General features: G+C 41.1%; 1 protein-coding gene across 1 annotated transcript; it reads right to left on the minus strand.

Moving 5' to 3' along the window:
• Positions 1 to 7,087: 7,087 nt before the first annotated feature.
• LOC144065955 (triple functional domain protein-like) lies at positions 7,088 to 8,122 on the minus strand. Its single transcript, XM_077589207.1, has 4 exons — positions 7,771 to 8,122; positions 7,566 to 7,699; positions 7,338 to 7,439; positions 7,088 to 7,208 (listed from the first exon to the last, which is right to left on the minus strand). The coding sequence occupies exons 1-4, from the start codon at positions 7,790 to 7,792 to the stop codon at positions 7,179 to 7,181; spliced, it is 288 nt and encodes a 95-aa protein (XP_077445333.1). The 5' UTR covers positions 7,793 to 8,122; the 3' UTR covers positions 7,088 to 7,178.
• Positions 8,123 to 16,192: the final 8,070 nt, after the last annotated feature.

The raw sequence follows: 16,192 nt of genomic DNA on the forward strand, positions 1-16,192 counted from the left end.
ATACTTCATTACCCAGAAAGCCCTCTTTTTGCCCGCGCATGCGCGTTGTGCGTTTCCTTGTCTTAGGAGAAACTCTTCTGAATTAATCGTTCCGTGCTCGTAAATATTGTTATACACGAAATATATGCAAAAAAGACCTGGCTTGGTCGCATCACAAAATTTTAATCGCATGACGGGCGAATTATTCGATCGAAATTTCCGCCGTAAGACGAGAATTTTGTATGACGAGCGGTCGTATGACGAGGTACCACTGTACTGGAGCTTTTGAGACATTACAACCAGACCAGGGGGTGATATTTCCCGGGAAAAGACAGCGATGGACGTCAATGGTGAAACGCCAAAAATTAAACTGGGGTAAAATCCACTTCCTAGCAGCATTTTGTGATTACCGTAATTACTCGAATATAACACGCAGGGTTTTGCAAAATAATTAATTCCAATAGTTGGGGGTGCGTGTTATAATCAAAAACTAATTTATTTTTTTTTTTTTTGTTTTTTTTTGTTTTTTTTTGTTTTTTTTTTTTTTTTTGTGTCTTGTTACATGGCCCTTAGCCTGGTGCTTTTTCTTGCCAAATAAATTGAATTGAATAAAATAAATTACAAATTTTCGATCGAAAAAAGCATTGTCAAACTCACTTTGACGCACGGATTTTACGTCATCTCGTAAAGCCAATCGGATGATGTGTTGTGGGAGGAAGAGGAAGTGGATGAAGGAAGCGTGGACGTTGATAGGATTCTCAACGAAGAGATGTATGAGAGGACAGACAAAGAGAGAGAGGAACTTTTCATTTGAAGGATTCTAATGAATAAATTTGTTTGAACAAAACAATCGTGAAACGAAGAAAAAAAGGTAAGATTTCTGATTTTCGTCAGCGGGAAATTTTAGGTGCGCACTATATTCGAGTACTGCGTTTTTCCAGATTTTTTTGGCCCAAAGTTATACCTGCGTGTTATTTTCGAGTGCGCGTTATATTCGAGTAATTACGGTAAATACAAACACTGGAGCTTTTCAGATATCGGAACTTGTCCCACAATTGAAATATTATTTAGGAATATAGCCATATTTTACTCACCAAAAAACCTTTTTACACAATATCCATCCTCCTTTCTTCCTTCTTTCCTATCGCCATCAAAGCTAATGATGAAAGTCGAGCCTGTCCTGTCATATTTCCGGCATAGTCGGTTTTGAAAATAGCTTTAAATCAACACAACAATATACTAGTTGCTTGTGGAGCTAAGTTAGCGCGCTGAAAGTGCCGCACACACCATTTTCCCGGCTGTAACAGGCTTGCTAGCTTCGGAGTTGACCGCCCTTTCTTAATGATGTCCATTTTTTTCTGGAAAAGTCCGTCTGGAAAATAGCTTTGTGAGCAAACAGAATCCATTTGTTTTTGCTTCTCTCGGCCATTGTGGGTGGAGTTTGCGATCTCAGCTGCCTCGGGTACTGCTTTGGCCCGCCTACTAGCCAATCATAGTTGGTGAAACCAATTAAGTATTCCAGCCAGCAAAATGCTAACGCCTATGAAAAATCATTGTGGGGTTGCCAACTCGAAATCTGATTGGTTAAAAGCAACAGTCTAGTTTAATGCAGCAGAGCCCGCAAGAACTGATTGTGCAGGCTTTGAGGCAGGTCTGATCTGGCAACAAATAATGGCTGAAATGGGATTGGTTAAATGCTTCAATATGAAAACACACATCTGGAAGCAGTGCAACCAGGGGGGAAAGCAATGAAAGAAAGCTAAAATAAATAAAAATAAAATCAGACTTAGGCTTATCATCATCATTGACTAGACAAAAGCCTAATTGTCATCATAGCCAGCTGCGTATGACGAAATTGAAAGTGCTTCTCCATAAAGTGCGCTTTTCCCAGGCAAGAGCCCAACCAAGTGATAGTTTCAGACTTGCTGGCACTCTGCCGTGATGGATACATCGCATCACCTCCCGAGCGCAACCAACTCCCGGCGACTGCGAAAAGGTTTGCCTCACCGATGCCAACAAAGAATAAAATGGATCACTTACCTCCCACTGTCTGCTTACTTACCTTCAGTCAGCCAGCAGGAGGCAGATCACCGCCCAACGTCCTTCATGTTTCCTCACCCCGAAGTTGTTACACAGAGGGGATTGTGTGTCGTGCTACTGCAAATTCAGAGTCCTGATGGCTGTGGGAAAGAAGCTGTCCTTAAGCCTCTTTGTCCGTGCTTTGTGAGACCGGTAGTGCCTGCCAGAGGGAAGCAGCTGGAACAGGTTGTGACCAGGGTGGTCCGGGTCCCCAACAATGTTGCCGGCTCTGCTGAGGTAACGAGGGCTGGAACAGGTTGTGACCAGGGTGGTCCGGGTCCCCAACAATGTTCCCGGCTCTGCTGAGGTAACGAGGGCTGGCAATATCTTCCAGTGAGGGCAGAGAGCAGCTGACGATCCTCTGGGCAGTGTTAATCACTCTCTGCATGGCCTTTTTGTCTGCTGCCGTGCTTCCAGCGTACCACACTGTGATGCCGTATGCCAGGATGCTCTCCACAGTGGCTTTATAGAAAGTTACCAGAAGCTTAGTGTCCAAGTTGTTCCTCCTGATTACCCTCAGGAAATTGAGTCGTTTCTGGGCCTTCTTCACTACTGCTGTGGTGTTTGTGGACCAGGAGAGCTTGTCTGTGACGTGGACCCCCAGGAATTTAAAGGACTGGACCCTGTCTACACGAACTCCATTTATGAGGAGTGGGGCCAGATCTGTGCTCTGTTTGCGGAAGTCCAGGATTATTTCTTTAGTTTTTGGGTTGTTCAGTGTGAGGTTGTTCATCGAGCACCACGAAGACAGTTTGTTGACCTCGTCTCTATAGGCCGCCTCATTCCCTTCTGAGATGAGTCCGACCACAGTGGTGTCATCAGCAAATTTGATGATGTAGTTAGACTGGTGGGTTGGTGTACAGTCATAAGTGTACAGGGAGTACAGAAGAGGACTCAGTACACAGCCTTGAGGGGAGCCAGTGCTCAGTGTAATGGAGGAAGAAAGGTGGGGACCAAGTTTAACAGTTTGTGGTCGGTTGGTTAGGAAGTTCTTTATCCAACAGCAGATGGAGGAGGATAGTCCAAGGTGGGAGAGTTTGTCAGTCGGAATGTCCGGTTTCATGGTGTTGAAGGCTGAGCTATAGTCAATGAAAAGCATCCTCACGTAATTCCCATGGTGTTCCAGGTGGCTCAATGCTGTATGTAGAGCAATGGTGATAGCATCCTCAGTGGACCTGTTAGCTCTATAAGCAAACTGGTGAGGGTCAACTGAGGGAGAGATTGTATTCCTGATATGGCGGGCTATCAACTTTTCAATGCACTTCATGATCACAGGCGTGAGAGCAACAGGCCTATAATCATTCATCCTGTCAATGGTTGGCTTTTTGGGGACAGGGATAATGGTGGCAGATTTCAGGCAGGATGGAATGATGGATTGTTGCAGGGAACAATAGAATATTTTTGTGAAGACTCCAGCCAGCTGGTCAGCACAGGCTTTGAGCACCTTCCCAGGTACTCCATCAGGGCCAGCAGCCTTCCTGGTATTCACAGACCGCATTTCCAGTCTCACTTCCTGTTCCCGGAACGTCAGTGTATTGCTGCAGGGTGGTGGTGGGGGTGTTGAGACTGGGTCTGATTTGTCAGTCTCAAAGCGGGCAAAGAAACGGTTCAATTTCTGCGCTAGTGAGGCATCTGCGTTAACAGACATTATTGTTATTGTAGTTGGTAATATGTCGTATTCCCTGCCACATCTTCTTTGGGTTATTTTCTGTGAAGTGCTCCTCAATTTTCTTAGTATATTCTGCCTTGGCCTTTTTAATTCCTCTTTTCAGCTCAGCTCTGGCAGCTCTATATTTCATCTTGTCCCCTGATCTGAAAGCGATGTTACGGCATTGTTTATTTATAGTGACGTCGTCCATGCAGTTTTTGATATAGGAAAGTACAGCGTCCGTATAGTCCTGGAGGTTGTTGTGTTCAAAGAGTTCCCAGTTGGTGCGGAAAAAACAGTCCTGCAGCTGAGAAAGGGCGTCCCCGGACCAAGTTTTTATTGTCTTTATTTGTGGCCTTGTTAGCCTCCGGAATGGAGTGAATGCTGGGGTGAGGGCTAGACAGAGGTGATCTGATCCAGCTAGGTGAGGGAGGGAAGTGGCTTTGTAAGCATGTTTGATGTTAGAATAAACATGGTCAAGATTTTTGTCTCCCCTCGTGTGACATTTTACGTATTGGATAAACTTAGGTAGAACAGTCTTTAAACATGCTCTGTTGAAGTCACCAGCAACAATAAAGACTCCATCGGGGTGGTCAAGCTGTTGTTTGTTTACAGCCATTAGCAGGAGGTTTAATGCCGTGTTGACGTTACCATCAGGAGGAATTGAGATCGCCGTTACTATGACGACCGTTAGCTCTCTCGGTAGATAGTAGGGCCTACATCGTACTGCCAGTAGCTCTAAGTCCGGGGAACAGTGAGTGTCAATGATTCTACTGTCACCACAAAATTCATTATGTATGAACAAGCAAAGTCCTCCTCCTATGCTTTTGCTTGTTAGTTCCTTTGAACGATCGTTCCGAAAAAGCGTTCGGCTAGCTAGCGATACCGCAGCGTCAGGGATTTGCAGTGTAGCCACGTTTCCGTGATGAGAATAATGTTACAGTTCTTAACAAAGCTGTTGGTAGCAATTCGAAGTTCCAACTCATCCATTTTGTGGGTGATGGATCTGGCGTTGGTCAAAAAGATACTCGGAAGCGGTGCTCGGTGTGGTTGTTGACTTAGCTTAGCAGCAAGGCCCGCCCGACAACCGCGCTTTTGCTTCCTTTCTGTTGGAGTAATCATTATTATAAATGTGTTTGCAATGCTTATTTAGGAATATAAAGCCTTATAATATACATGCTTACTATATTAATCAATATATATATATATATATATATATATATATATATATATATATATATATATATATATATATATATATATAGTTGATCGCTTTTATGTTAGAGTTAGAATTAATGTGTTTTCAACGAAGACAAACGCTTACTCCAAGGTCACTCTCCAGGACAGCTGGCTCCAGCTAGAGACTTAACAATTCACTGAGTCCTTGCTCCGAGGACTGATTACTGGAAGATACGCCACAACCCTTTCCCCAGATACAAGTTCCAGGATCTACAAGAACTCTTAAACTACTTTGTTTACCTTATAATGAAAATATTATGCAATTCCTCACGCCATTGTTTGGGTGCCTTGTTCAACTTTTATGCTCACTTCGGCAATTCTCGCCATCTAGGGTGTTATTGTACTGATTACATAAACATGTTTTTCGAGTGTCGCAATTAAATACAATGATTCAGTTACTGCAATTCAGAATGCCTTGTGGACTGAGACGACGTCACAAGGCACCTCCTTGCAAGTTGTAAGCAGTTATGTTGAAAGATGTTTTCCTATTTTAATTAAATATTACTAATAATGATTTAAAAGGTTTGAATCATTATTCCAACATTTTCTCTCCGCCGCCTTCGCCTCCTTCGACGTGCTTTGAGTGGGCTGACTATCCACGGAGATCCCGGAGGTCTCGAGATGCCCTCGGGGATATCATAGGTTCGTTGGTAGTTCGTTGTGACATCGGATATATCGCATCTCCTCCCGATAGCAATTAAGTCGTGGCGACTGTAGGAAAAGTTTGCCTCGCAGATGTTGGTAAATAACGATAGGATTGAGAAAAGAAAACACCAAACTGGAGAGCAAAAAGCCGCTGCATCCGTGTGCACCGCCATTTTTGCTAGTCCGACTTAGGGTTTATACAGTAGCTCTAACAAATTCCGAATTACAAGGATTGTATCTGCTTATTAGACAGCCTACTGGTGATAACATTGATGTACAGGATGATGCAAATTATGAAAATGAGTTGAATGAGAATGATTTTGTTCTTCCTTTTTCAGGCCAGATATGCAAGTAAGGTGAATTCTGGTAAAGATCGAGACTACGGACTTCCCAAGTGTATTTGTATTTGTCATAAATAAAAAATGATTATGGGATTGCGTACACATAATAATAGGGGGGAATGTTAGGTTTATCATTATTATAGATGTGTATCAATATTATTATATTATATGTGCTTGCAACGAAGAGTTATTGACATTAATACAAAAGGCATTTTAATGCATCTCTTGCAAAAGTAAGGACTGTGGTTCACATCAAGAGGACTGGGAATGGCCTTGGGCATGAAGAGGGTTCACAACAAGCGCTCTTGGGAAGATTCGACAGACCTACAATTGCTTTGAGAACTGTGATAAATTGTTATGAGACTCTAAATATGTTTAGACTTCTGTGGGGCATGGCGTTAAAATCTTATGAATAAATTAGCGAGAAAGACCTCGAGTTGTTAGAATTATCCGGACCGGGAGCGCGGATGGATGTATTCTCTTCTTCCAAGAATTAAACAAAGATGTGACTTCAGATGCCTCTTTTATTGTGAATTTGGAAATACCTAAGGATAACCTTATCAGATCCCACCATGTCACCATCTCATCCACATGTTTCCATGATGATATCTCCTCACTCAGCTAAAGACTTTGGGCCCTTTGTATGAGAATACATGTTGGCTAAGGATTGGAAGCCCATCATCACTCAATCTTTGTTTTATTCTCCGTCTCTTGATGTTTATTGTGTCCAATCTGAAAAAGTTAAACCATGCTCCATTTTGGAGCATCCACTGTTGGAAGACCCCATGGTTGAGAAACAATGGACAGCCACATGGACCCAATGGTTCTCGCTGACCTGCCGGACACAATTTGTTCCTTTACTCCAACAGACATGGGCTTGTGTAATGTTGCTTTTGCACTTTTCACATGACTTCCAATCCGGTGCATGTCAAATGCAGTCTTTATAATTCAACTCTTCATTTCAGTAAATACTACAATGACATTGAAAAAGACTTTTTAAAAGGTACTTAGTCAAATGAAAATGACAGTGATGAGGATGGCAATCACATATTTGGATTATTATTCATTAAAAAAAGCAATTCTTTTTGTCACTTGTCCTGAATCAAGATGCCTCTTGAATTGTATGAAGTTTTCCTGCTTCCTATCTTGGTGTCCTGTGGAGCTTGGCCATCTTGGTATTTGTCTCCTTGACTGCCCCCCTCAGGTCAGTGGTGTGGTCCTGGATCAGCTTTGGCATATGGCCGATTTCATTCCAACTTGGTCTCAATTGTGGAAGCCTATTGACAGGGATGACGTTTAAAATGTTAAGACAAATTGTTAAACGAGCACTTTGTAATCAGTGCTTTTTTGATGAAAATGTTGACCATAATTCTTGTTAAACTTTTATTCTTAACAATGACACTAACCTTCAGAACAATGTTGCTCCACCTCCAGGAAAGGTGGGCCACTAAAAAAGCAAACATGTGGGGGTCTCTTTCAAGGTGCTCAGTCAGCTTGATGTCTGCCATCTATAGAAGAAATGGCATAATGAACATTTTGATGGAGAACATTGCATCGGTACAAAGTGGGTTAAGGATGACACATTGAGTTTTTTTTCTTGTAAATGTACTCGTTCTCTAGGCATCCTTGACCACCTTGCACACCATCATGGACTTCAAGAGGAAGATTTGTCCATTTTTGCCCATGCTCAAGGCTATTCTTGAATCCCAGACCTTGAAGGAATACTGCAGGAGCAGATCGCCTTGCGACTCGATGCATTCATCAAAAGCTGAAGGTGACATGTAAGCAAACTGGACTTGATTCCTGAGCAAATGTTTTGCCATCTTGTCATTCAGTTACCTTCCAGCATGGAGAGATGCATGGTATCATTGGCTTTCCCTGGGAATGCCAAGAGTTACATCCAGGGCTTTCTTGAGCTGCTCTTACCCTTCTTCACAGCATTGCAGCAGAATTTTAAATAAGCCAAAAGACACTTACAATGGCTGTGAGACACCGTTCTCACAAAATAGAAAGAATCTACTGTATAGGTATTGTCATATGCTCTGTTTGTGTTACGTCTTTTGGACCAAAATGCAGGGAAGCAGGCAAGGAGAAGGAAGTAGTACTCAATCGAAACTTTAATAACTTAAACTGTAGGCAATAGACTAACAAAAGACTTGGCGTCGAATAACAAAACCAAATCTGACGAGGGGAGACATGGGAAAGCTAGGAGCGAGGCATGCCACGTTGGATCGAGGAAAATGTGGAAACATGGCATGGTAATCAGCAGACGATCCAACAATGACAAAGCAGTCAGTGGGGTTTAAATAGACTGGCATGGGTTGACGAGACAATTCGGAACACCTGGGAAACACAAGAGGGACGAAGGATACACCAGGGGTGGAGACACGACAGCTGAACACAATGGGCAATCACTCAGACAGGAAACCAGGCGGGAAAAAGCATAACAAAACCAAGAAACCCTAACAGTTTGTCTGTTGTGTACTAAAGGAAGTTTAAGATTACATCCATGTTCGTTTCAGTGAGCTGTTTATGTTTTGTTTCATTATGTTAGGGGACCTTCATGAGACAAAATAAAAGGTGATGTTGAATTAATTTTTTTCTAATGGGGTTCAGGTTTACGGAAGCTGATCGCACTCACCTTGAAAATAAAATAAAGTCCTGGCCGTTTTTCAAATTAATTCATCTTTGGTGTGGTGTTGTTTTTTTGAAGTATTTTTTTCTTCATTTTTCAAATTAATTTATTGTCTGAGGGTGTTTTTCTTTGTTTTTCAAAATGTATTTTTGGCGTTATGTTTTTGAATTATTTTTTTCTTGTTTGTTTTTCGTTTTTATTTATTTTTTCCTCAGAAAGAAAATACATTCAAAAATCGAGCAAACAGCAGTTATCGACATATTTGGAAGTCTCGCGTGGACTGCGTCCCCCAAATTCTAGACAGGAGGACCCGTGCTCAAGTACACATCTACCTCCATTCAGCACAATCAAGTTTTATCCAGATATGCGGCAAAGACAGTGCGCGATAGCCCAGTCATCAAGTCACCTTAATGACAAGTACACTTCTAAGTTTCCTCTCATATAGAATTTGAACCCCTCTTCTTGGCCACTCTGTAGTCAAACATTCATTTGGAAGGAAAACTTAAAGCATCACACAACAAACCCACACATGCGCAAAGACCTTTTCAAACATTCAGTAAGAGAGCAACTTTTTTGCTCAGTTTGTTGCCAATGTTTTATTCCTAAGGACAGGAATTTCTTTTCTCATATTTAGATGTAATTTTCGATTGTTTTCACTTTTTTTTTACCTGTCTTGTTCAGTTGTTTTTTTAACTGGTACTGCATTTTCTTTTTGTTGAGAACATGCTCTCAAAGTGTATGAAACTAGAATGCAATTAAACACTTGTTGTTGTTAATATTTGAAATAGATGACAAAAAGAAAAATGGACTAAATGTAATGAAATAAAAATGATTTTTCCTATTTGACTATTTTCTGTTCCTTTTTCACAATGAATTTTAGGCCTTACCTGACATGTTTCGCGGTATCACTTCCGCCTTCATCAGAATGTCAAGGCATTAAAAAAAACAATTCGTTTTTTATCAAATTCCGATCTTGTGAAAATGATGCGATCAGGCCCGATTTCCGATCTGATTTTTGATCAGTAGGAATCCCTCAGAAGAATATGAGAAAAGATAAGTTTTACAGAATTAATAGTTGTCAAGAACAATTTTTCACAGCAATGGTAACACTTGGAAGTAGGGTAGTTTGCTTCTTCAAAAAAAGAACCGATGTTAGTAGCAGAGAATGGTTTCGATCCATTGACCTCTGGGTTATGGGCCCAGCACGCTTCCGCTGCGCCACTCTGCTTCTTCTGACATATCATTTCACACTTTACAAGGTAACTCACAAAACTAATCAATCACATTGAAGCAGATATACTGAGAGCACGTGGGTATTCCCACCTGCTGACAGAGCTCCTGAGGACCACCAGCGCAAGAACCTTGGTCTCGGCCGGGGACTGGCATAGCCTTGGTTAGTCCTGCTATTCACAGAGTCATCCATTACGCATTTAAAAAATTCAATTACAATAAAAAAAGTGGTACGAGACATTCGGCCCCGGGATTTACAAAATAAGATACCATGTTGAATTTAAACATGCACTTAAGCTAATAATACCCCACCGACGAATCATTACCTTATCATGGTGGTGGGGTTTGTCAGTCCCTGTGACCCTTGGAGCTATGTTGTCCGGAGCCTTGAACCCCGGGGTAGGGTTATCCATGGCAAACTTGTCTGATGCGAGGGATCAGACGAAGAATGGCTCAGAAGACCTCTTATGATGAGCAACATTATTGGACGACATCTTCCCTCACCCGGACGCGGGTCACCAGGGCCCCACTCTGGAGCCAGGCCCAGAGGAGGGGAGCGATGGCAAGCGCCTGGTAGCCAGACCTAGACCCATGGGGCTCGGCCGGGCACAGCCCGGAGAGGCGACGTGGGTTCCCCCTCAACTGGGCTCACCACCTGTGAGAGGGGCCAAAGAAGGCGATCCCCGGCTGCAGAAACTATCTCTTGGGGTGTGGAATGTCACCTCTCTGGTTGGGAAAGAGCCTGAGCGTAATGTTGAGAAATTCCGGCTCGACATAGTTTGGCTCAGCACTACACAGCTTGGGTTCCGGTACCACCCCTCTTGAGGGGGCTTGGACACTCTTCCAGCATCCCTCCATCTTCGGGTGGGGGGACGGCACCTGATTGTTGTTTGTGTGCATGCACCAAAAAGCAGTTCAGAGTACCTACCCCTTTAGGAATCCTTGGAGGGGGTGCTGGAGAGTGCTCCTTATGGGGACTCCCTTGTTCTGCTGGGGGACTTCAATGCTGATGTGAGACCTCGAGGGAGTGATTGGGAAGAACGGCCCCCCTGATCGAAACCCGAGTGGTGTTCTATTGTTGGATTTCTGCGCTCGTAGTGGATTTTTTCATTGATAATACGGTTCCAGACTCTGGGTTAAAAGTTCTCTTTATATTTTTTTTCTGAACATAATCACCTACCGGAAATGTATCTTGATGAAAATATCTGAAAAAATTCAAATCTGGTGCTGTGGTTTTTGCTTGTTTAAGCATGTGCTGCTCCCGCTCTGACAAAGAAGTGGGTTGTATTTGAAGGAGTTCTTCAATTCCACAGTCATCACTGACATTATAGTTTGCTGACCAGAATGTCAGATGGTTGCTGTTTGACATAGCTTTCGCGAAAATGTATAAACTACCAATTCAGATGATCACGCTAGATCAAAATGATACATTTCAAACAATTTTCAAGTGTGATTTCTGGATTTTTCTTTTTAAGGTGGACCTGCACCTACGATGAAAATGTCAGAACACCATGATTTTCTAACTTGCAATATAGCTGGGTGTTCAAATACTTATATTGAACTCACTGAATAAGGTTATAAAGACACAATAGGATGCTATTTGTATTGAAAGAAACTTTCATCATGGCCAATAGTGGATGCATGGATACTGTGCTGCCTAACTTAAAAATGTGTTATTTCTCTTTGAAGCAAACTTTTGATAAATTATAAAGACACGAATGCCCCACCCAAAACATGGCCCAAACACAAAACTTTACCTCAATCAAAAATCAGTTTTAAACAGCGAAAAATAGTGCTTGAGTGCATTTGTTTTAATCTCAGCTATGATTTTGCATTCAAATATTTTTTTTCTTTAATTGAAGAGTTTTTTTTTTATTATAGTGAGGTTATGAATTGTTTGAATGCACAGCAATATTTCCATTAATGTAGTTTAACAATATACTCACGATGAAAAAACAATCCAGAATTTTCAGAGAAGAGTTATTTTTTCAATGATCCACAAACTGGTTCTTTTTAATTCTGCTGGGCAAAATACCACCCACCTACTACTTCATGTTTGGCAACTAGCACGTATTAGACTACTGTAGCACCATCTTTGCAGTGATGGTGAACGACTGTTGAAGGAAGAGCACTCTGTCTTCCTTCTCAGGTTCAATTAATTTCGGATGTGGAAGATTTTGGGTGTCCAAATACAGGATGGAGGCGATGAACAGTGACTTCGAAGCTTTTATTACAGAATATTCTGAGCACAGGTGAAACACAGGAAAAGCTGTCGTCCACAAATGCGCCGAGACAGACAACTTACATTCATTCACCTTTATTCTTTCAAAAGGTTGTTACCGAAACCGAACAGGGATGGGATTTTCCCCTACTTCATTGAGTAAGCTATTTGTTATGAACCGGCAAATAGAAGATTGACAATGTTGCAAGTGTTCAAGGACACATCTGGCTACAGGACAGAGCTCTACTAAGGAGAAGCTCTTTAAGTTGCTTGTTTGTGCCTTGGAGGAGAGTCTTGGAGTTGTGGAAGCTGGAACTCTGGACGATAATCGGGACTGCAAAAGAATGAGAGTCCATCTGGAAAGTGTAGATTTAGACCGTCTGGGCTGCATTTGATGACAGGACACATCTTGATAAGAAGGTGCCAGCCCATCAAGTTGACAGCGCACTTTGATGAAGGAATGAGTTAGAGTTTGTGAGTAGCACTTGGTGGCTACCGGGTAAGTTAAAGGCAGGATGACCTCTTCACCCTTGTCTCTTTATTTCTGCGTGCATTTGGGAATGCTTATTGGTGAACCTATCATACCACTACTAGGATACAAGACAATCCTCTGTGAAATTCTTGCAAGAGAGAATCGAACCGACTTGTCTCTGTCTAGGTTCAAAGGACGTCTCAGCTCTCAAGGGAGGGGTGAGAAAATAGGAGTGAGAAGTCAATAAAGGACCCTAGTTACAATACAAGTTTTAGCTCTCAAAACAAATGAAGGTCATGTAGAGCCGAAGGTTCTTCTCCACATTCCAGCAGTCCAAGAGGATTCGACCATCCTGTTGTTTGGTCTAACTAAGGAGCAAAGCATTTACTCCGTTGCAAGCAGATGTACTAAAATGACTTTTCTAATGTAAATAAGCTAAGTAAAGCAAAAATAAAAATTTAGTTACATTTCTACCAATTATCCCCTTCAACATCAAAAAGATAAAAACAATTTACCATTAATTTCAGACAAAGTTACTGTATTTTCACACCTGTAGAAAGAAAACAATCTTTTATATATTAATTTGTCAAATTGTTCAAATTAATGTATTCATTTTCCTCTTAGTTTTAAATTTTAGCAAATAACGCTTCTCTTTTTTGTCACTTTTGAATTAGGAAGGCTGATTTTGTCAACAAAAAGACCCAAAAAGTATTTTTCACCAAAAAGAGCTTTATTGGAACTACCAAAAAGATGACACGTTAAATCGGTTTAAAAACGTGATTCATCTTATAATATGACAAAAGTATAAGGACGTTGTAGTACTTATTTTGAGCAAATTCATTGTCTTTCACACCATATTTCTACTGTTTCTTAGATCCTAGATTCAATATATCAAATATTTTCATTAAAATGTATCATGTTTGAATAACACTCAATATTCTTATAGGATTTGCTAGCAAATTCAATAGACAAAAACTGCTATTTTTCAAATTTCTTAGGCATGTCTTTAACTGTGAAGACATATTTTCCATATTTTTACATCACATTATTGATTATTTACTTTGTAATTTCCTAATTTAGGCTCTACTATTACGGATAGAATTTTGAAGTAAATAAAATCTTCAAAGACACTCAATTTTCTTATACAGTAATACCTTGACATACAAGTGTTCCAACAGACGAGACAAATTTGAGATATGAGCATACCAGATGTTTCCCAATTGTGAGTCGGTAGTAAATTAGAAAAAAAAATTGTGTTTTTTTTTTAGGATGGAAACGGATTAATTTGTATTTTGTCCATTTCTATGGGAAGAATTGACTTGAGATACGAGTAAATTGACATACTAGCTCAATCCCGCAATAAGATCGTATCTTAAGGTATTACTGTATTTGAATAGAGTGGATCGATATTACACATTAAAAAGTGTAAACAAGATTTTCAAAATGCAAAATACAATTATACTTTGATTACAATGATCTTTCATACAGAAATTGAAAAAGCAAGCAAAGCCGTCATTGGCCGCTCACTGATTATCACAACACATTTGCGCCTTTCAAGTCTATCCTTACGACTAAATCTCTGGCAAGAATCTGAGCAGGAAAAGGGTTTCTGACCAATGTGAGTAATTGTGTTTTTAAGATATTCCTGCCACAAATTGAGCAAAAAAAGGGCTTTTCTACTGTGCGGGTTGTTAAGTCTTCTTTTCAGGTTTTTCAATTGTGTAGCTTTTTAATTGGGCTGTTGTAGCGAATCTGTGGCCACAGACTGAGCAGGAAAACATTGTTCTCCAGTGTGGGGTAATACGTGTTCTTTTAAGCTTCTCCTTTGGGAAAATGTTCGACCACAAACTGAGCAGGAAAATGTTTTTTCAGCAGTGTGCGTTCTTGTGTGTCTTTGTAAATCTTTCTTTTGAGAAAAGGTTTTACCGCAAACTGAACACGAAAATGGCTTTTCACCCGTGTGTGTTCTTGCATGACTAATTAAGTGTCCCTTCCGTGTGAATCTTTGACCACAAACTGAACACGAAAATGTTTTTTCACCAGTGTGGGTTCTTGCGTGACGAATTAAGTTTCCCTTCTGTGTGAATGTTTGACCACAAACTGAGCAGGAAAATGTTTTTTCACCTGTGTGGGTTCTTGTGTGGCTTAGTAAATCTTTCTTTTGAGAAAAGGCTTTACCGCAAACTGAACATGAAAATGGCTTTTCACCCGTGTGTGTTCTTGCATGACTAATTAAGTGTCCCTTCCGTGTGAATCTTTGACCATAAACTGAACACGAAAATGGTTTTTCAGCAGTGTGGGTTCTTGCGTGACTAATTAAGTTTCCCTTCTGTGTGAATATTTGACCACAAACTGAGCAGGAAAATGGTTTTTCACCAATGTGGGTTCTTGTGTGCCTTTTTAAGCTTCCCTTCTCTGTAAATCTTTTACCACAAACTGAACACGCAAATGGTTTTTCACCTGTGTGTGTTCTTGCATGACTATTTAAGTGTGCCATCTGTGTGAATGTTTGTCCACAAACTGAACACGAAAATGGTTTTTCGCCAGTGTGGGTTTTTGCGTGACAATTTAAGTTTCTCTTCTGTGTGAATGTTTGACCACAAACTGAACACGAAAATGGTTTTTCACTAGTGTGGGTTCTTGTGTGGCCTTCTAAGTGGTGCTTTAGAGAAAAGGCTTTACCGCAAACTGAACACGAAAATGGTTTTTCACCAGTGTGGGTTCTTGTGTGCCTTTTTAAGTTTCCCTTGTCTGTGAATCCTTGACCACAAATTGAACACGAAAATGGTTTTTCACCTGTGTGTTTTGCTGCATGACTAATTAAGTGTCCCTTCTGTGTGAAGGTCTGACCACAAATTGAACACGAAAATGGTTTTTCACCAGTGTGGGTTCTTGTGTGCATTTTAAATTTTCCCTTGTGTGTAAATGTTTTACCACAAAATGTACATGATAACGGTTTCTCCCCAGTGTGGCTCCTCATATGTGTTTTCAAAGAAGACTTTTCCCCAAAGGTTTTCCCACACTGAAAGCATTTGCAGAGTTTGTCGCCACTGGGATTTTTCTTAACATCTTCAACATCAATAGTTGACCATTTGACACATTCGTTTTTGATTGGAGGTTGCTCTTCTCTTTTGCACTGTTGAGAGAACTCTGGCTCCTCCGCTTTAATTTGGGGCCATGCTGAGGCGTTTGCAGGCTCCGCCCCTCCGCTGGCCACGTCCAGAACATCTTCACCCTTGAAAGGCTCATCAGTTGACCATTTGACATATTCCTCGTTTTTGATTGGAGGTTGATCTTCTCTTTTGCACTGTTGAGAGAACTCTGGCTCCTCCTCCTCTTTAATTTGGAGCCATGCTGAGGCGTTTTCAGGCTCTGCCCCTTCGCTGGCCACGCCCAGATCATCCCACTTCACAGACTCACCAGGTGACCAGGTGACATAATCTTCCTCCTTTTTGATTGGAAGTTGCTCATCTCTCATTTTTTGTTGAGGGAACCCTGCAAAGACACGGAGATAAATGATTAAACATTTTCCAATTAAAATGACTAAATTTCTTGTTCACAGAAATGAAACCAAACGGAAAAGGGCACCATACATTCATTTCGTCAGTGTTATGGCTGTCAGCCTGGGTATACATTATGTTGTAGGTTTTATTGTTTTTGTGTTTGGTTTTGATTTGCAGTTGCCTGGAGCTGTGGCGCCACA

The sequence above is a fragment of the Stigmatopora argus genome, chromosome 20 (assembly GCF_051989625.1).
Source record: "Stigmatopora argus isolate UIUO_Sarg chromosome 20, RoL_Sarg_1.0, whole genome shotgun sequence".
Taxonomy (NCBI): Eukaryota; Metazoa; Chordata; class Actinopteri; order Syngnathiformes; family Syngnathidae; genus Stigmatopora; species Stigmatopora argus.

What these genes read in the sequence shown, in the direction of transcription:
- LOC144065955 (XM_077589207.1), bottom strand. Translation starts at nt 7,792, where the DNA reads ATGCATCTCTCCATGCTGGAAG. An exon ending in AGTCCATGATGGTGTGCAAG is followed by an intron (nt 7,440 to 7,565) that starts GTGGTCAAGGAT and finishes TTTCTTCTATAG; the next exon opens with ATGGCAGACATCAAGCTGAC. An exon ending in GGAGCAACATTGTTCTGAAG is followed by an intron (nt 7,209 to 7,337) that starts GTTAGTGTCATT and finishes CCCTGTCAATAG; the next exon opens with GCTTCCACAATTGAGACCAA.